The sequence below is a fragment of the Paroedura picta genome, chromosome 8, assembly GCF_049243985.1.
Source record: "Paroedura picta isolate Pp20150507F chromosome 8, Ppicta_v3.0, whole genome shotgun sequence".
In the NCBI taxonomy this organism is placed as follows: domain Eukaryota; kingdom Metazoa; phylum Chordata; class Lepidosauria; order Squamata; family Gekkonidae; genus Paroedura; species Paroedura picta.
Window position 1 is genome coordinate 36,653,794 of NC_135376.1, and position 19,512 is coordinate 36,673,305.

Below are 19,512 nucleotides of genomic sequence, written 5' to 3' on the forward strand. Positions count from 1 at the left end.
TTTATGAAACAAGAAGGAGTAGGAAAACAATGTCAAGAATCTACCTTGGATCAAATCAAGATTCCCTCAGGCATAATTTCCATATCCGTTTATTAAAATACAAGATAATTCCTCACCACCACAACAAAGATGTTTGCTGTGAAAAGCCTTTGCAAATAAAATAGTGCCTCCCAAAATAAAATGAAAATTTCTGAAGATGTCACCTCCCTTAGGAAGCCCATTCCACAGAGATAGAGCTACAATGGAAAAGGAACCACTTCTGGTTGATGTCAGCTGGGCCATCTTAACTGAGTTAAGGAAAGCCTCCTGAATCAACATACTGTTTTATTAAGTGGCCAGCCAGTATTCTGGAGGGCCAAGCAGGGAATACAGACCAATGCTCTCTCCTTCAGAGTCATCCTAGAATGGATATTCAAAGGCTTGCTGCCTCTGTATATGAAAGTTCCCTTCAGTAACCATGGATAGTAGCCGCTAATGGTTCTGACAAGAAGAGCTCATAGGTAGCTACCTGGGGTCCACAGGGATAGTAGGGAGGAGACAGTAATTTAGATACATGAGTTCTATGCTGCAACGGGCTTTAAAGATCATAACTCACCTTGCAGTAGACTCTGACACAAACTGGCAGCCAATGTTGTTTTATTTATTACTTATTTTATTTATTCATATTTTTATACCGCCCTCCCCGAAGGCTCAGAGTGGTGATCTATATTCCCATTGGCCCTATCCCTTGACAATTATACCTCATCATGAACCAGATGTAGTTTCTGGGTTGTCTTTAAAGACAACCCAGTATAGATTTAGTAATACAGTGGTAAGATTACAAAAGCATGCATCAGTGTGACAAAGTTGGCTGAGCCTAAGAAAGGAGAGAACAAACAAGATGTAGTTCTTAGGGCACCACTGGCTACTAGGTTCAACCTGCTTATCAAATAGCAAGGATGGTCTTACGGTGCTCTACAGTTGTTCACTCCATCCACTGTAAGAGATTCCAGTCCCTCTAAAACATGCATTTGTGACCACCAGTGCCCCTGCCTTCATCTTCTACTTAGCCTCCAAGTACCAGTTCAGAGTCAAGAAACACATGGACATTTGGAGCTGGGTGTTACCTGCATATTGATGACTCCCACCCTTAAAACTCCAGCTAATCTTATTTAGTGGCCTGATATAAATATTGAAGAGCATGGTGCTAGCCTTTGGCACTACAGCACAAGTTCCTCTCTCATAATTCTACTCTGTGGAAACTTCTAATCTAATCAGACAGATAACACTAACACTAAGCTACTCCCTTAAGGCTGATTCTAAAACTATGTACCTATAGGCCAGTGACTGCAAAACATCATAATAAAGTCAGGGAGGATATACTCTTGAACAAAACAACCACCAAGGTTATAGAAATGACCGGGGTACTAAAAGATAGTGGAGCAAATGAAATCACTGATGGGTTTTTTGTGTGTATATTATGCAAGTTATTTTAGAAAAGGAAAAACATTCCCCTTAACTTTTCTTTCTAGCTCAGAACCAATCCCCACTTACAAAGCTGAGCATTATTTAATCTTCTTGTACCTTTTATCATGAAATATACGCTGCTTCCCATAGTTTCCTGGGAGTATGTACTACTGAACAGACTTGAATAGGATTCCAAGTAGATCTGCATATGATTGTTCCTACAGTATTGCAGGCTTATCTGTAATAAGCAGATCATATCCTATTTACCACATGGTTTCAACTATTGAAATAGATTCATCAACTAGCAAAATAAATACTTTTCTTATTCCAATATATTTTAGCTGCAGCTGGTTTAAGTTATTGGAGGTAATACAGGATAAGGTGCATCAGAGAAATGATTTAGGTCAATCTGAAAGTCACAGTTAAGTTTCAGTGATAGGATAGACAGATATACTGCTAGTCTGATCAGCAATGAGTATTCTTCTGGAGCCTTTAATCTCCGTGCAAGAAATCCAGTTCACCTTTTCTCCATGTTCAATTGTCAGTTTTGGTGAAATTGGTACACCCTCATTTGTAACCTCTGCGTTCATTTTGTCAACTTTTTTGGTGGAGGTGGGCATTCTGATCTTCTGTTTGTGAATGGTTTTTACTGGAATCTTCTGTTTGCCTAGGTCATTGCTGACATTCCACAGCAACACTTTGCCATCATTTCCTCCTGTAACCAGCCAATAAGCTTCAAGTTCTGGCAGGAAGCAAACTTGTGACACCCCTAAGGAGTGCCCCTTAAATGCCATCTCTTGTTCAAACTTGGTACCTATAACTCGGAAAATTCTGATTTTACCATCTTCAGCACCACAGCCAAAAATATTGCCACAAGTTGAAACAGACAGGGAATGGACCAGGGGAGGGTTAAAAAGCTGGCCAGCTGACTGATCTTCTGCTTCCTCTTCCTGCAAGCTTTTGATACAGAGGGGGCGAGTTTTCTTCAGGTTCCATAGCATAACCTTCAAAGAGAACATGCAAAATTATTTAAGTAGAGGCCCACTGTATATTAGTGCCAAATGATGCCATATTTGTGTTATGATCAACACAAATGTAAGAAAAATTATCTATTGTGGTATAAAAACAAAATTTGAGTCCAGTGGCGCCTTTAAATAGCAAAGTAGCTATTTTGTTGCAAAGGAACTTCAGGAACAAACTCAAATGGGAAACTGCTGAATTACAGGTTATTACAACACAACACTTGGAACACACACACACACTTAACAGGGATGTTGGTTTCTTATCTCACAACACATGCTATTCTCATTCAGTCCTGACATCTGTATTCTCACCTCTTTATTTTATTGCTTTTCTAACTGGGTTTCTTATTTGGAACAGTAGATTGGAATAGTGATTGTAATGTAATGAATAGTTAAATGTAATTAATTCGGAATTGCAGATTGGAATAAATGTATCAGGTCTGGTGACAGAAGAGACATAACATTGCACATCCAGTTCCCTCTACCTTAAAGAAAATATGCTGTTAGTTACTGAAAAAAACCCTCCTATAAAATATTATCTCTTTCCGAGTGAGAAAAATAAATAATCAGTTCCAAGTATACTGCATGAAAATGTCTGAGGAGGTTTTCATTTTATTTCCAATGGAAAAACTGTGCTGTTTGGGGGAGTATAATAGTGATTTTGTTTAAATGTTAATTGTTTCAGCAATATTTATACACAATACATTTACTGATTACATCATTAGAGTTAGTTGCTCTGATGCTACCCACCTTCATATCCAGACCACTCGAAACCAGACATTGAGGTCTTTGGGGCCGAAACACAGCAGAAGTACAAATATTTGAGTGTCTACTCAGGCAACGGCTTAACTTCTTGCTTTCCAAGTCAATTATCTTTATGGCTCCAGAATCATCTGCAACAGCTAAAAGATTGCCTGTTTCATTTACTGAAAGATAATTAATCTCCTCCTCATTCACGCGAAAACATTCAACTGGCTCCTTGAGATACCTGATATCCAGCACACTAACTGTTTCTCCATGAGAAGTGTAAAGTTTTCTGGGACAGACAGGAGAGAATACGACACAAGTAACATCATCTGTTTTTTGAAGCCATGTCTGTTCTATTAGACTTCCTTCCTCACTCCAGAAGGTCAGTTCTCCTCCTTCTCCTCCTGAAGCGACCAGTCCATCTTTGCTCACATTCAAACACAATACTGAAGAAGAGTGGCCATTGGTCCACCTCTCAGCCATAATATCTCACGATCTACTAAAAAATAAACCAAACACTGCATTAATAAGGCACAAGCTGTTCATGATATATTTCAAAAATGCTATAGGGCACGGATTCAAGATACTTCCCCCAAAATACAGTGTTGAGTGCCCAAAATGGTAAAGACCATAAACTCTCATTACAATGACATATTGTAGTGATACTTAAGAGAAGCACTATTAGAGGGGATTTCTCTTATAACCACTAAATAATTCTGTCTTACATCAATGACCAAGTAGATGCTAGTCTCTTTAGTTCACTAAATCAGGTGTCCCCAACCTTTTTATCACCGGGGACCGGTCAACGCTTGACAATTTTACTGAGGCCCGGACCGAGGGATGTCGCCACCGCCACCTGAGCCCCTGCTCCACTTGCTTTCCTGCCAGCGCCCATGACTTCCCGCTGTCCGCTGGGGGCGCTGCCAGCAGCAGCTGTGCAGTGCCAAGTCGAGGGGGAGCCCCAGCCATAGCGGCCACTGGAGAGCATCAAAGGTGAGCCAGTGGCAGAGTGGCAGGGCAGTCCCCAAGGCAGCAGCCAGGGAGGAGGACCAGGAGGAGCTATGACCCGGTACTGACTGATCCATGGACCGATCCCGGTCCCCGGACTGGGGGTTGGGGACCACTGCATTAAATCACTTTGGCTTAGTTTGATACTATTTGTTTACATTTTTAACCTGCCATTGCCTTCCTCTAAGGAGCTCAGAGCTCCTTGGTTCTCTCAACTGCTTTATCCTCATCAAAATCCGGTTAAACAAATTTGGCAGAGAAAGAATGACAAATTTGAGAACAGGCAACTGAGCTTCACATCAGAGGCTTGTCTAGATACGGCTTAACAAGCAACAGCAAAACATTAACCCTCGGCCTTAGGAAAGCCCTGGTGAAAGGAAGTGTGCGCAAGGGCCGAGGTGCTTAGGAGACAGAGAAGGTAAGCGCGCATGGGAATTCCTTGAGAACAAGAAGCGGGGTATTAAAACAGCCTGCTTACCACTAAAACGAGCCCGTGGGTCCTGGAAAGACGGCCACAGTCAAGTTCTGCATGTATTTACCGAATTGCCTCAGTAAGACTCGCTCAAAACATAACTAAGGCGGTCCTCATAAGGCCAAACAGTTCTGCTGCCAGGGAAGCCAAAAAAGAAACCCGAACTACCGTGGGCCAGAATCAGCCCTCCGCCTCGACAACGGCCTTTTCCGGCGAGGAAAATTAACGTCATCCAGAGCTCACTATCCCCTCCCTCTTCTCTCCGTGCAGGGACAGGTGCGCTTTTGCGCATGTATTTATAGAGGCGTCCTGACAGGTCTGCCCTCGCCCAATATGGCTGGCTCGCCTTCAGGGCCTAGTTCCACTGCCAAAAGAATTGGAAGTAAACAACAGTAGCCCCGAGGGGTGAGGGGAGTTCTTGGGAATCTCGCTTGTTCTCAGTGCTGCCCCAGCCGCGAAGTGGAGGCGCGAGGAAGCGCCCGGCCACATCGGCCTCGGTGGAGCGCCACGGATGACAGCCTTCACTTCCGCCCGCTCTCGCCGGCAACGAAGGGAAGGCGCCGAGCGTGCGGCGCGGCCCTCCTCCCTTCTCCTCGCTGACGGCACCACCCGAGTCGCCGGTTGGCTGGCGGGCTGGCTCCACCTTCTGCCTTTGCCAGGCCCGGGGCGGTCAGTTTGGAAGGGGTGCGCACGCACGGACAGGCGGGTGGTCGGTCGCCTGAGGCGATGGCGGTTGCCTGCGGCGGGGCGCCGAGTTCGGCGGGCGGGGCGGGGGGCTGGCGCCTGCCCGGCCGCGTGCTGGAATTCGTCTTCTCCTACCTGGACTTGCGCGAGCTGCGGAGCTGCGCGCTGGTGTGCAAGATGTGGCACCGCGTCCTGCACGGCGACGAGAACAGCGAGGTGTGGCGCAGCCTGGCCGCCCGCAGCCTGGCCGAGGAAGCGCTGCGCACCGACATCCTCTGCAACGTGCCCACCTACAAGGGCAAGGTCAGGCTGGGCGAGCGGACCCCCGTCCCGCGCTCCCCTTTCCCACCCATCCTCTGCAGGGTCCTCGCATCCCTTCCCGCGTGTCTGCAGCCCGGGCTGCTTGCGAGGCTTGTACGCCCTTTGGTTTAAATTCGGAGGGCTGGCATAATTCAGGAGGGGTGTGCGAGAGGCACTGGAGGTGTTTCAGGACTAGTTCCAAGGGGAAAGTTCTATCATTGGAAACAGACTCTCGGGAATGCTTCACATAAAACGCAGCCTGCATCTCTTCCTTGGCTAGTCTCCGCGTTCATAAAGCAGGCATCCCGTGGCGCCTTAAGAAGGAACATCTATTTCAGTATGAGCTTTCATGACGTGAGCTAACAAAAGCTCATATGGAAAGAAATGTTGCTGGTCTTTAAGGTGCCACTGAATGTTTGGTTTATTTTGTTATGACATATTAACACAGCTACCTATTTTTAATCACAGCACAGTCATACCACATGTGTCTGGATGTGTACGGTCAGTCCATCTTCTTGTGGTGACCCATTAATGTCTTACAGGGATTGTGATGTTAAGCTTAGATTTTCAGCTGATCTGTTATTGTAACAAATAAAGATTGATTGGTTAAGCTCAGGTGGATGTACTATTAACAGAGTCACTATCCTGGGTGCTGAGCAGAAGTGTCACATTAAGTATTTCTTTACTTAAAACTTTTATTAGCCACCTTTCTTGGAGAGTTCAAGAAACCATCTTTGGACCCGCAAGAGCCCAACAACTATTGTCCGATCTCGCACTTATTGTTTCTGGGAAAGATGTTCGAAAGGGCTGTTGAGACCAATTCTCAGCATTCCTGGAAGACACTTCAGTCTTAGACCCATCTCAGGCAGGTTTCTGGCCTTGGCCATGGGGTAGAAACAGTACTAGTTGCCCTGACAGACAACCTCTGTTGCCAGTTATACTGGGATGAGTCGGCACTGCTTGTGTTACTAGATCTTTCAGCAGCGTTCAACAGTCAACCAAAAGCTTCTAGCTCACCACCTCACCGATGCCAGGATATGGATGACAGCCCCTGAAGGGCTGATCTCCTTTCTCCAGTATCGCAGACAGAGGGCTGCAATAGGAGAGAGAACATCCAGCTGCCACCAGCTTGCATGCTGAGTCCCTGAAGGAGCACCCCTCGGGGCTACTGCTATTTCCTTTCAATTCTTTTGACATGATCCTCAATACCTATTTGTCAATGAAGGCTCAGATTACAAGAGTAGTGTGGCTGGCATTTTGCTACCTTTATCAAGCCAAGCTATTAGTGCCCTACTTGTCCCTGGAACACGTGGCCACAATGATCCACACAACGGTCACCTCTAGATTGGACTTGTGCAACTTTCTCTATGCAGGCCTGCCCTTAACCTTGATCCGGAAACTACAGCTGGTCCAGAATATTGCAGCCAGGGTCCTCACAGCAACACCATGGAGGTCCCACATTCGGTCCATTCTCCAACACCTGCGCTGGTTACCAGTTGAATTCCGGATCAGACTTAAGGTTCTGGTAATCACCTTTAAGTCCATACACTGTCTGGGCCCAGTTTATGAGGGACTGCCTTTCTGTTACACCCCTCAAAGAGCTCTATGCTCTGCTACCTCCAAGTGGCTGGTGATCCCTGGCCCCAAGGAAGCTCGTTTGACTTCAACCACGGCCAGAACCTTCTGCATCCTGGCTCCCACCTGTTGGAACGAGCGTCCAGAGGAGATCAGGGCCCTAATGGAACTAGAGTGATTCTGTAGGGCCTGCAAAAGGGAGTTTTCCCACCAGGCATTTGGTTGAGGTCGACCGGAACCAACATCTTCCAGTGGGCCCCCAAGCCTACCTCCTATTAAATTAACGTCCTAAACCAGCCAATCATGTGTCCATCTGTATGTTACAGTTATGAATTTACTGTTCACACTGTGTGTTACTGTTCTGTTGTTGTTTATGGTTACCGACTTTCTCTGTATTGTTCCTGTTCCTATGTTTCATGTGAACCATAAATAAGGTAGCTTACAACATCCATGCAATATAAATATAAATACATACAAAATAAAACTTCAGAATTACAGTTCAGGACTGCTAGTAAACTTAACCAAATGCAGTACTAAATAAGATAATCTACTGCTTCATAAATATTGAAAATAATGAAGTGGCAAGGCACATCTCCCTTGGGAGGTTGTTCCATAATTGTGGGGCTACTGCTGAAAATGCCCTCTCTTGTATACCCATCAGAAGGGCCTCTGCCTGTGATCTTAATTCCTGGGCAGCAACACATGGGAGACGATGGTTATTCAGATACCCTAATTCCCAAGTTATGTAATTAGAGATTAGAGATGCCTCTATCCAGAAATACTGGAAAAAGCTGTCTCTTGCCTGCTGTGTTTTCTTGCTGTGTTTTTACAAGGCTTTAGCAGGGCTTTGTTCTCGTATTATGCTGAGTCAGGTGTCCATCATAGTCCTATTCCAAAGAGCATTTGTTTGTTTTATTTCTTAGAGGTGGGCAATGAATGCTGTTGTTACAGGAGTTGGATTTTTTTTCACACTTCCTAAAGACAAAGGGATGTGGTTGTGATGGATTTTTAGTTATTACCTTCTTAGTGTTAGCCTGTCATATTACAAGCATCACATCAAACTCTCTGATTTAAATGTGTTTGCATTTATTGGACTGTACATGCCAACACATGCATGCTGCAGACACCAAATAAACTGTTTTCATCATTGGCAATAAATATGGAAAAAATTTTGTAACTACACTGATATTTGATTTTCATTCTGAATTCTCTGCATATTCAGATGTTTTATATCTTCTTTTGTTCCTAGAGTCTCCTGCTTTTAGTTCTTTTATTGTTAGTATACTGGCAATGCAATGTTAGTTGAGGCAATGCAATGTTTGAAGATGAAAAGAAAGTTAATTGTGTGTGTGTGTAAAATGCTGTCAGTTCACAGCTATAGTGACCCTAGCAAGGGACTTTCAAGGCAAATGAGAAGCAAAAGTGGTTTGCCACTGCTCTCCTCTGCAGAGTTTACCTTGATGGCCTCCCTTCCAAGTACTGATTTGCGTAGCTTCTAAGATCTGACAAAATCCAGCTACCATGCTGCCTCCCAAACCACTAATTGAGACTATAAAGTTTTCTTTTTTATAGTAGGGAGTGCATCTAAGCATTTGCCATCTTCTAGCTAGATAAAATCGATCCCAAATCTTTTTCTTTCTTATCCCCCCCCCCCACTTCTCTTTTAGGTGCGTGCCTTTCAGCATGCTTTCAGCACCAACGATTGCTCTAGAAACGTCTACATTAAGAAGAATGGATTTACTTTGCACAGGAATCCCATTGCTCAGAGTACAGATGGAGCAAGGACCAAGATTGGCTTCAGCGAAGGCCGGCATGCCTGGGAAGTCTGGTGGGAAGGTCCTCTCGGCACAGTAGCAGTAATTGGGATTGCTACAAAGCGAGCCCCCATGCAATGCCAGGGCTATGTGGCACTCCTGGGCAGCGATGATCAGAGCTGGGGCTGGAATTTGGTGGACAATAATTTGTTACATAATGGGGAAGTTAATGGCAGCTTTCCCCAATGCAACAATGCTCCGAAGTATCAAGTGAGTAAAATTTGGTGTAGTCTTACAGCTCTTTAGGGCATATGAATTGTCTTGAAAAATGTAGTCCTTGTGCACTGTAAATACCTTATTTTACTCTGACTATATTATTCCTTTTGTGAAAAAGCATAACTGCAAACTGTTTAAAGATAGTGTTTTCTTGTCAAGACCATTACATAATGGACAGGTTTTTACTTTGATGATACATGTTTTGAAGTTGCACCTGACTGTACTCAACTTCAAATAAATAAGGAGCATTAAGTCCTTTGGGGCCCCCCACTCCTACCTTTTATGTCAGAACATAGGTGCACACATGGCACTATACTTTGTGTACAGTAAAACACAGTTAGTTTGTTTTTAATGGTGTTACATATATGCTCTGTAGATTGTCCACTAGAGTGCAGTTAGGCTTTTATATATATAACTAGTTTCAAAGCCCCTTTATAAAAAGGGGTTTTGAAAGGGGAGAAGGCGTCAGACCGGCAGGGAGGGAACCCCCAGCAGCCGTGCTTCGCGCGACTGCTGGGGGTTCCCTCAGGCGGCGGTCTGACGCGGCGAGAGGCGCAAAGCGCCTCTCGCCGCGTCAGTCCGGGAGGCTGGGAATCGGAGGGACCAATCGGCAGGCGCGAAGCGCCTGCCGATTGGTCCCTCCGATTGTCTGTCGTGAGGAAGGGTCCAACCCGGACCCTTCCTCATCACGGACAAAGCCCACCTCTAGGGGGCTTAACGAATTATTTAGTCCGTGGCGCCCATGGCGCCATGGGCTGTTTAAAGATAACTAGGGGCCAAGCCCATTGCATTCAGAAATACAACGGGCGCTAGATTGGGGCGGTGGTGGAAGAACTCTAGATGGCTTCTCCCTCCCCTCAGGACCTGGAAAGGCTGCAGGCTCAAGGCTCCCAAGAAAGGAACTCACTGGCAGGGTCAGCTCTCACGTAGCAGGGATCTGCAGCCTCTGTGGGAAGTGGAAGGAGGAGGGGGTGTTCAGGGGTGGGGGACGGAAGGCGATTAGCTGGCCCCTGGACATACAGGCAAGCTAGATGGAGGAGGAGGCACTCAGGGGCAGGACAGCCTCCCTAAGTGGGTGTTAAGCACTGAGTGGCACTTAAGCCATGAGACACGCTCCTCCTCCAAGGCCTTACCAAAAATATATTATGTAGAACAGATAATGGCTACCATGTAGTTTATTTATTTATTTTTAAGATGATTTTTATGCCACATATTCAGATTCCCGCTCAAGGGTGCTTCCAAATTAATAATAAATTGCCAATATAAAAACAAGCTAGCAAAATAAGCTAAAGGACATAAAAACAGAATGACCCTACCTGTTAAAAGAAATTTCAGATCATAAAACAGGAGAGATCATAAAACCTGTAATTAACATCCTGGATAAAAGGAAATGTTTTTACCTGGCAACTAAAAGACAGCAAGTTAAGCACCAATGAGCTTCAAGAGGGAGGATATTCCCATGTTCCATTCAAGGCAAATATAACCATTTAGAGCCTGCTGCATGATAGTTTGAAGACTGACTCTTAGAAGCAGATCTTCTATGTATTTGTGTGTTCTCCTCATGTGCTGTTATGTCTCATATTATATCTTTGTTTTGTCCTTTGATTCTCCCCCAATCTTTTTTTGCTTTACAGATAGGTGAAAGAATTCGTGTCATCTTAGACATGGAAGATAAGACACTCGCTTTTGAGCGAGGCTATGAATTCCTAGGAGTTGCATTCCGGGGATTGCCAAAGACTTGTCTGTATCCAGCAGTATCTGCTGTGTATGGTAACACTGAGGTGACATTAGTTTACCTAGGAAAGCCTTTAGACGGATGACATTGTTTTTTACTGGAACTTGAAGATCAAATAAATAACGGGGAGAAAGCTGCATGCAAGTTAAAAGGCAAGCATGGGCAAAATGTGTGGACATGTCAAAGAAACATCCTGGAAAACCAAGACACTTGATTTGGAAGGCCAACTTTACAGCTGAAATTGCTTTGTTTCCTTTTTCCTGCTGGACCAAAAAAATCCTCAGGGTTTGCAGTTGGTTGAATGGGCAGTTAACTACATGCATGTTGCCTAAGATTTTGTTGCAGAAATGGAAATGTGAAATCCTGTACAGATGAAAGGAAATAGAAGAGCTTGAGGAAGTTGTCTGAGACTTGTAGGTGGTGTGTTTTGTGAAAGGCCTCCCTTTAAAAATCCTTTCCACCTGTCAGCCAGTGTTTTTACCAAAGGTAATTTAAACTGGTTGGATTGTATTTAATATATTTTAAATGTACTGAGAAGCATGGTCTCTGGACTGCACTTCTCCAGAGCAAAACATTGTGCAGCTATATTGAAGTGTATTTTAAAAACTGAATGTACAGAACATGGTAAAATTTAGAGCAAAACAAAATGCTGGTTTTGCTTTAAGTTGGGTGTAACTTTTTAAATGGAAAAAACCACTACATATCAGTTATAGTCCTAAAGTTGGACAATATGTATGCCAGTGCATTTCTTTTGTTTTGCTGTAGAGCATCTCTTGAGGAAAAAAGTTACATGTGTTTATTGTAAAATGGCTGCCATTCAGTAACTAGAATAGTGTTTGTATGAGGAGGGGAGCCCATTTCTAATATGAAATTCTTTTGTTTGCTGAAGTTGGATTGTGTTCTGCAAATGACAATAAGGGTTTACATTTATCTTCTGAAATAAATAACTTGTTCTTGCAAAATGTGAGCATTCTCCACCAAGTACTGATGTTGGCATCTTCAGAACTGCATGGTGGTTATGCAGAAGCAGTGTTGTTTGGATTGTGCCTTTCTAAAGGTATGCTGCAATATTCACAGCTATTCATTTTGGCCTGTAAACAAACTTGATTTCTTTAAATAGGTAGCAAGCCTTGCACAGTAAGCTAATTATTTTTAAAATTGGGCTTTTAAAGCACTATAAAAATGGTGTTTAAAATTTCCTACAATGTTTTTAAAATATTGAAAGCTTAATTTAAATACTTTGAATCTTAACTGGCATTTACCGCTCATATACAAGTTCTGCCTGTTCATGATTAGGAGGACTTGCAAAGGCATTTTGCTATAGCGTATTGTGGAGACCAAGAAGGGTTTTTGCAAAACAAATAATTGTGTGCAACAGAAACACAAGATAATGGCACAATTGCCCAAGACAATCCCCCTCCTCACCTCCAACGTTTTATAATTTTGTCTTTCCTGGACAGAAGACAACAGTCATGTATAAACTGCAAAGTTTGTCTGTTGTAACTTTGTAAATCCTCAGTCCAAACCTTGGTACTAAATATTATTTGCCATACATCATAGGGCTATTTATTTTAAGTAGAAGGGAGGAAACAAGACATTGTTTACATACTTTGTTATATTATCTGAGTCAGACATTCTTGAAGATATCAAAGGGTGTGTTAGGCTTGCAGAGGAGGACTACTTCTCTTGGATATTAATTCTTGTTTTAACTAGGGAGAGTGGTACATACAGCTGGCTGGGTTGTGTGAGTGCTGCTGAATGTCTAGGTGTATATAGTTTTAAATAAGAAACGCTTTAGCCTACAGGAAAAAGATTATATTGCTGCATGAAAAGTTTAAAACTGTAATTCATAACATAATATCATTGATAGTACTACTAAGTTCCAGCATAGTAGCTCCAGTGATCATGCTGTGATGTCCTTGACAAATCTAATTCAGTTGGTCTGTGCTTAAGTCCTCTTGTCATAATGTCCTGTCATCTGAATACATCTGGCTGTGTACAAAGTACTGCTGTTGCTGCAGTCTCAAAGGACAGTCATGCTAAAGTTCTTGGTTTTGGACTGCAAACCACCTGTCTGCCAGTGGGCTGGGAGGGGTGATGGCATCAAGTGCTAGGCAGAAAGAGGCTGCTCAAAATATGGAGGGGAAAAAAGAGGATTTAGGAAAAGAACTGTTATGCAGAAAGAGCTTCATGTTTGCATGTTCTCAGTGGCTCAGTTTTTCCACACCTTCACTTCTGCTCCCTTTCTGTTCAGGTACGGGATCAGCCTATGTTGGGGGGCTGCATATGTGAATTTGTTTGTTTGTTCTGTGTGTAGCGTGACACTCTTGAGCAGGACAGTATCATATTTGGTCTGTTTCTAAAATGCAAACCTAAGCAAATAAATTGTCTCTCAGCACGTGGTACTGAGAACAACTAAGTGAAGCGGTGAAGGTGTTCAGTTTTTTCCATTTAAAAAATCTTGGATCATTGACTATATACTATGCTGCAAAATATAGCACTACAACCAGATCCTGTGGCATGAACGAAAATAAATGGAAAAAGTTTGTTTGATTAATATGATCCTCCAGTGTGTACTTGAATAGCTTGTCCTGTGTGCTTATTTATACATTCCAAATAAAGAGTGCTAGTCCTAAGAACTGTGCCAGGGGATTCTTGTTGGTGAGATTTTACTTCCATTTGTATAGGATACCTTGCTGCCTTTTCCTGTACACTTTGCATAGCATTCCGTTTTTGCCAATTGCTCCATACTTCCTTGGGGTACAGAGGACTGCTCATGTATATAAATCTCTTAAATTATTACCTGAAAATCATTTGCAAGCTGTAGAAAAATAAATTGTTAAAATACTAATGTGTGGGATTGCTTTTGTAGTTAATTGTGTGAATGGAATCTATGGTAGAAATATGAATCCTAAAGTCCAGTGCACATGCAGTCAGGGCTTATAGCTTATACCCCTAGTAGGGCCTTGGATGTGTATCATATGTCTGCTGTAGAATGAAAATTGGGGCACTGGCTCTGGCTTCCAATTTAGGTTATATTCTGCAGGCTGCAGAATGGATGAAAGGAGTAGAGGGAAACAAGTCAGCAGGTGTAGAGGCTATGTAGTCTCCTCCTGCCGTAGGACTCTAAAGACTGCAGCCATGTGAACACATGGGAGTAGTATTCAGTGGGACTTATTTCCAGCTAAAAAGGCATAGAATTTGGCTGCCCAAGAGCACCAGGATCTTTGGGCAAAAATCTAACAACCCTGTTTTGCTTTTCTGTCCTACATGTGATACTACTTACCAGGATCCTCTGTTTACAGTAACAAGCAGAAGCATATATGTGGCATTCTGCTGAGCATTCTAATGTCTGCCTTTCAATCAGAAGGATTCTAGAGTGGTTCACATGTGTGCCAGCTGGAAAATTGTTAAAGTAATTAATGCAGCTCTTTTATCTAGCTGAATAAAAGAGGGATCTGGTGGCATCTTAGAGACTTAACAGAATTTTATTCTAGCATAATCTTTTCCTGGATCAGGGTTTATCATATACATGAAGATGAAGTCACAAAAGGTCGGATTCTTCCAATATCATTAAAACCCATTCATCTTGAAAATTGCCTACTATGGTGGCTGAGGAGTGATCCAGGTAAGAGAAACTATTGGGGTGCTGAAGAAAACACAATCTCCGCACAGTTGTTTACCTGGAATTGGGATAATGGTTTTGTGTAAAGAGATAAACAATGGGTTGGATCCAAAAGTGCTCATGTCAGTGGGAGCAGCACTTCCATTGACAGATAAGGAAACAGTTTTTGCCTATTCCATCCTCCAACTGTAGAACCCTAGAAGAAGAAGAGTTGGGTTTTATATACCATTTTTTTACTGCCTGAAGGAGTCTCAGAACAGCTTACAATTTCCTTCCGTTTCTCTCTCCACAACAGACACCCTGTGAGGTAGGTGGGGTTGAGAGCTCAGAGAGAACTACTCTGACAACAACTCTAACTGGACTGTGCCTAGCCCAAGGTCACCCAGCTGGTTGCATGTGGAGGAGTGGGGAATCAAACCTGGTTTTCCAGATTAGAGGCTGCTGCTCTTAACCACTATAGCCCACTGGCTTTATTTTGTTCTCCATGCTGTTCATGAGGGTTCTCTGAACAGGAAAAGGTTGGGTGGGCTGCAGTAGGAAGGGGAAAAGATCTGCTCCATGAGCTCTTCTCTATTTGCAATACTTTGGATACAACATTATTTTTTAATCAGCTGCTGGGAACTTGATTATAATATTTCCGTAATTGCCTTGTAAGCTCACCATAAATCAGTTCTTGTGTATTTTGATTTGATGCTTGTTTTCTTTTCCAGGAATGTCTAGAACTTGTCTGGGGCCAAAGCTAGGGTGCCAACAAGCCTAGAGAGAAATGTTTTGTCTCTTTATCAGATACTTAATTGTGGGAATGGATTTTGTATAATGGATAACATTACCCCATAAATAATATCCTGCCAAACCTCTCTGAAAGAGACAGGACATTTTTCTCCAGGCCTATTGGAAACCCTAACAAAGAACCCTATTTTGGATGCTGGGGATATTGGTTGACTCTTTTTGGTTAGGCTCAGGATGATATGAAACATCAGTAAAGCTAAGGATAGGAGATGTTGTCTTGATTGCTTGGAATCTGTCCAGATTTTGGAATGTAATATTTTGGAAAGATTTTGGAAAAATTACTCCCTTGTGCTTGTTCTCTGTGTGTATTTGAGAGAAAGAGACTTGAGAACTAATATAAAGCAGTTTGCTGGATGAAATGAAAAAGGCAGAGAAAGCTTGGGATTTGACTCAAGCGTCCATGTAGGTGCTCATGGTTGTCTTTGAGACTCTAATGCAGGCTTTTTCAGCTAGGGTTTCATGAAACCCTGAAGTTTCTTGATAGCCCTGGAAGGATTTCCTGAGTGGGTGGGAATTAATTTATTTCTAATATATATTTTAAACTTGTCAAGCATTTATTGGTTGATATGACCATCTATAGAAGTGGTCCCCAACCTTTTTGTCACTGGGGACCGGTCAACGCTTGACAATTTTACTATGGCCGGGGGGGGGGTAGTCTTTTGCCGAGGGGCATAGCCGCTGCCTGAGCCCCTGCTCCGCTTGCTCTCTCGCCGGTGCCCCTGACTTCCCGCTGCCCACTGGGGGGTGCTGCCAGCAGCAGCTGTGCAGTACCATGCCAAGGGGGAGCCCCTGAGGCAGCAGCTGGGGAGGAGGACGAGGAGGAACCGTGGCCCGGTACTGACTGATCCATGGACTGGGACCGGTCTCTGGACTGGGGGCTGGGAACAGTTGATCTATAGCCATATTGATCCACCCACTCCCTCCCAAAATAGCCAATGATGGGCCTAGAGAGAGTGGAAAGGGGAGGGGCCCCAGGTGGGCATGTACACAGCTGCGCTTCACAACTATACTCTGCACAATCACGCCACTTCTGGAGTATCTCGAAGCCTGAAGGATGTTTCAGGGGGTTCTCAATGATAAAAAGCTTCAGAAAGGCTGCCCTAATGTAAGATAAGAAGCTGTATACTATTTACTAGCGGTCCGCAACCTTTTTCTAGTTGAGGACCGCCTTCGGGGTTGAGGGAGAGCTGCCGGCCCGGCTGCGTGCATGCGCGTTTTCGCCAGCAGGTATCGCTAACGCACATGCACAGAGTAGCCGCGTTTGCGTCCACTGGCATGCTGGAGGCCGCGCCTGCCTCTTCCCCCACTCTCACAGCAAGAAGCTATCTGGGCCGCGAGTGAAGCGGCCACTTTGGCGGCCGATTCGCTCAGGGCCTGGCAAGCTTCTCGCAGTGGGGGGGGGGGGAGAGGCAGGCACGGTTGCTGGTGACCCCTGCTATATACCATAGGACTGTTTGTTTTCAGTGTGCTTTGCTTGTCTATTTGTAGGTCAGATGTTTAAAAGACAGTGCTTGCTTACTCAATGGAAGTCAGAACTTTCTATTTCTTGTGTAAATGTACCAAGTAATAAAATATTCATACATGTAAGTTGGCTGTTAATAACCTTCTGATAGCACAGAAATATGCTGGCAACATCTGTGTATTCCAGAATACATATGAATAAATTGGGCATGCTCTGGATCTGATTACTGGAAAAATAATGATTTTCTAACAGCAGGGGACAGTAGTTTACTACAGTGATGCTCAAATAAGCCCTAAATATAATGTGAAATGATCCAAACTGGTTACAGCTTGCCACATCTTGTGTCATTTATCATTATTTTTTAATGGATGTGATTTTTAGGCCGCCCCTCTACAAATGTTCTTGAGGTGGCTTACAACAGTAGATAAAATAGCCAGATTCAAAACCTCATGTTAATGCCTACAATATTTCCTATCACTTAACTGCTTTGTCCCCAAATTATGCTCTACCAAGCCAGGTGTACATTTCATGATGTTCTGCTGTGTGGTCTGGCTCAAGATAGGGGCAAATAGTATGGGTAGAAACCCCAGAGACAGGCTAGGCAGGGGAACCATATAGGTATTAGAGGTGCAATCCTGAGTCTCAACCAAATGCTTGGTGGAAGAGCGTCGTTTTGCAGGCCCTTCAGAACATTCGGTGAGGGCTCGTGTCTCTGACGGCAGCTCATTCCACCAGGCTGGAGCCAGGGCCAAAAATGTCCTGGCTCTGGTCGAGACCAGGTACACCTCTTTCGGCTGAGGATCACCAGCATATTGGAATTAGCTGAGTGAAAAGCTCTTCAGAGGGTGTTTATGGAGAAGTGGTCCCTCAGGTATGCAGGTCCCAGACCGTAAAAGGCCTTAAATGTTAAATCCAACACCTTAAACTGTGATCCGGAACTCTATCAGCAGCCAATGCAGCTGCTGGAGAACAGGTCAAATACATGGGGTTCTGGTGAGGACGTGAGAAGATGCACTCTATACCAACTGTAATTTCTGGGGAGGCTCGCATAGAACAAGTTACAGAAGCCTAGCCTGGGGGTGATCATCACGTGGATCGCTGTCACTAGGTGTGCTGGGTCCAGATATGATACTAGTAGATTTGCCTGGCATAGATTGAAAAATGTCTGGCGAGCTACCTTAGTAACCTGCGCCTCCATACTCAAGGAAGCTTCCAGATTTGCTTCCAAGTTCTTGGCCGACTGTACAGCCTGAAGCGGCATCCCATCAAGGCAGGGAAGGTGCACTTCCTCATGCACAGGACCTCTGTCTTCAGGAGATTTATCTTCAGGTGACTTTGCTGGAGCCACTCCACTATGGCTCCCAGAGATCTGGCCAAAGATTTGGGGGTGGGTTTCAGCAGGCCGCTCCTTAACAAATAGACCTGGGTGACATCTGCATGCTGGTGAAATCCAGCCCATACCCCCAGGCAAGCTGGCCTAAAAGGCGCTCCATTCTTTAAGGAACTCTTTTCCAGGATCAATGTGATTATAGTGATCTTGTGAAAAATCTACAATAAGCCAGGGGGAATCTGGACTGACCAAGATAGTTTGATTTGGGGGGGGGGGGGGGCAGTGGTCTCCACTGATTTTTAACTGTACAATCAGGTTATCATTTATATCTGCAAGGTATTATAATGACTTAGCTTGTTTTCTCAAAAATCTTGGGTTCAATCAGAGGATTTCCGCACTCTTTAAAAATAGTGAAATACTTACCTTTTGTTGTTGTTATATTCCGGCTCCTCCATGTGACGTCGCCAACATGCAGCCTCTTGGCAGTAAATGGCCAGCTACATTCCCCATTTTAAAGCGCTAGTGGGTGAATCCCAAAAAGTGGAATCACCAGCTACAGGAGAGCAACCAGCAGGCCACCAGCAAAAAAAAAAAAAGTATGGAGGCAAAGAAGCGCTATCTCTACCTCCAATGTCCCACCCTCACACCTGCCTCCCGCTCCCTTCTCCCGGGGATGGGGTTTTTGGAGTTTTTTTAAAGTGAACTGCCTGGAGCAATTAATAGGTGTATATGTGTGCAGGCAAATATTTTAAAAAATCCCCAAAGTTATAGCACAAAGCATGCATCTCTAAGCTTCCCCCCATCCCCAATCAGGAATGAGATTCATTTTTAAAAGAAGCAAGACTCGTCATTCCATAAGGGGTGGCAATAAAGAAGCACTAGGCATTTATGATTAGATGCATAGGCATTTCAACAGAGAAGTATTGAATTTAAAAAAAAATAGCAGGCATCACAAGCCCTTTAAAGCATGAAGAAAGGGGATTTGCTGCCTGGCTTGATTTACAAACGGAAGAGAGTCGCATATAAAGTGCGTTGCTCTCTTCCACCATTTCTAGCACTTGTGGAGGGGGAGAGGTGTGAAATAGCAGCAGAGAAGAGCAAGACAGGAAAAAGGTGAGGAGGGGCCGGGAGGCACAATTATATTTAACGTTACACCATTCAGCTGGCGTAACAATGTGTGGAAATACCTCCAGTGTTCCAGGTAAGTTTATGGAACCCCTGGCTGACTGGCAAGGAACCCAATGAAAATAAGTTTTAGATCATGTTACTGTTTTACTTAATTTCCTG

At 44.0% G+C, this 19,512-nt stretch overlaps 2 protein-coding genes across 5 annotated transcripts; one reads left to right on the forward strand and one right to left on the reverse strand.

The window, feature by feature from the left end:
• Positions 1-73: 73 nt before the first annotated feature.
• Positions 74-5,657, reverse strand: WDR53 (WD repeat domain 53). Of its 4 annotated transcripts, none has more exons than XM_077349079.1 (3): positions 5,515-5,657; positions 3,219-3,714; positions 74-2,450 (listed from the first exon to the last, which is right to left on the reverse strand). In XM_077349079.1, exons 2-3 carry the CDS (start codon positions 3,696-3,698, stop codon positions 1,869-1,871), a joined length of 1,062 nt encoding a protein of 353 aa, XP_077205194.1. In that variant the 5' UTR covers positions 3,699-3,714; positions 5,515-5,657; the 3' UTR covers positions 74-1,868. The 4 variants fall into 4 exon arrangements, with proteins under 4 accessions (XP_077205194.1, XP_077205193.1, XP_077205192.1 ...); XM_077349078.1 differs by lacking the exon at positions 5,515-5,657 and adding an exon at positions 4,702-4,996 and having other exon boundaries at positions 3,219-3,711; XM_077349077.1 differs by lacking the exon at positions 5,515-5,657 and adding an exon at positions 4,702-4,996.
• On the forward strand, positions 5,244-13,870 carry FBXO45 (F-box protein 45). Its single transcript, XM_077349081.1, has 3 exons — positions 5,244-5,682; positions 8,922-9,278; positions 10,919-13,870. Exons 1-3 carry the CDS (start codon positions 5,422-5,424, stop codon positions 11,102-11,104), a joined length of 804 nt encoding a protein of 267 aa, XP_077205196.1. The 5' UTR covers positions 5,244-5,421; the 3' UTR covers positions 11,105-13,870.
• Positions 13,871-19,512: the final 5,642 nt, after the last annotated feature.

Coding starts and splice junctions, on each gene's coding strand:
- WDR53 (XM_077349079.1), bottom strand. CDS start 3,698: ATGGCTGAGAGGTGGACCAATGGCCACTCTTCTTCAGTATTGTGTTTG. Junction 2,451..3,218: donor CGAGTGGTCTGGATATGAAG/GTGGGTAGCATC, acceptor TTCTCTTTGAAG/GTTATGCTATGGAACCTGAA.
- FBXO45 (XM_077349081.1), top strand. CDS start 5,422: ATGGCGGTTGCCTGCGGCGGGGCGCCGAGTTCGGCGGGCGGGGCGGGG. Junction 5,683..8,921: donor TGCCCACCTACAAGGGCAAG/GTCAGGCTGGGC, acceptor CTTCTCTTTTAG/GTGCGTGCCTTTCAGCATGC. Junction 9,279..10,918: donor ACAATGCTCCGAAGTATCAA/GTGAGTAAAATT, acceptor TTTGCTTTACAG/ATAGGTGAAAGAATTCGTGT.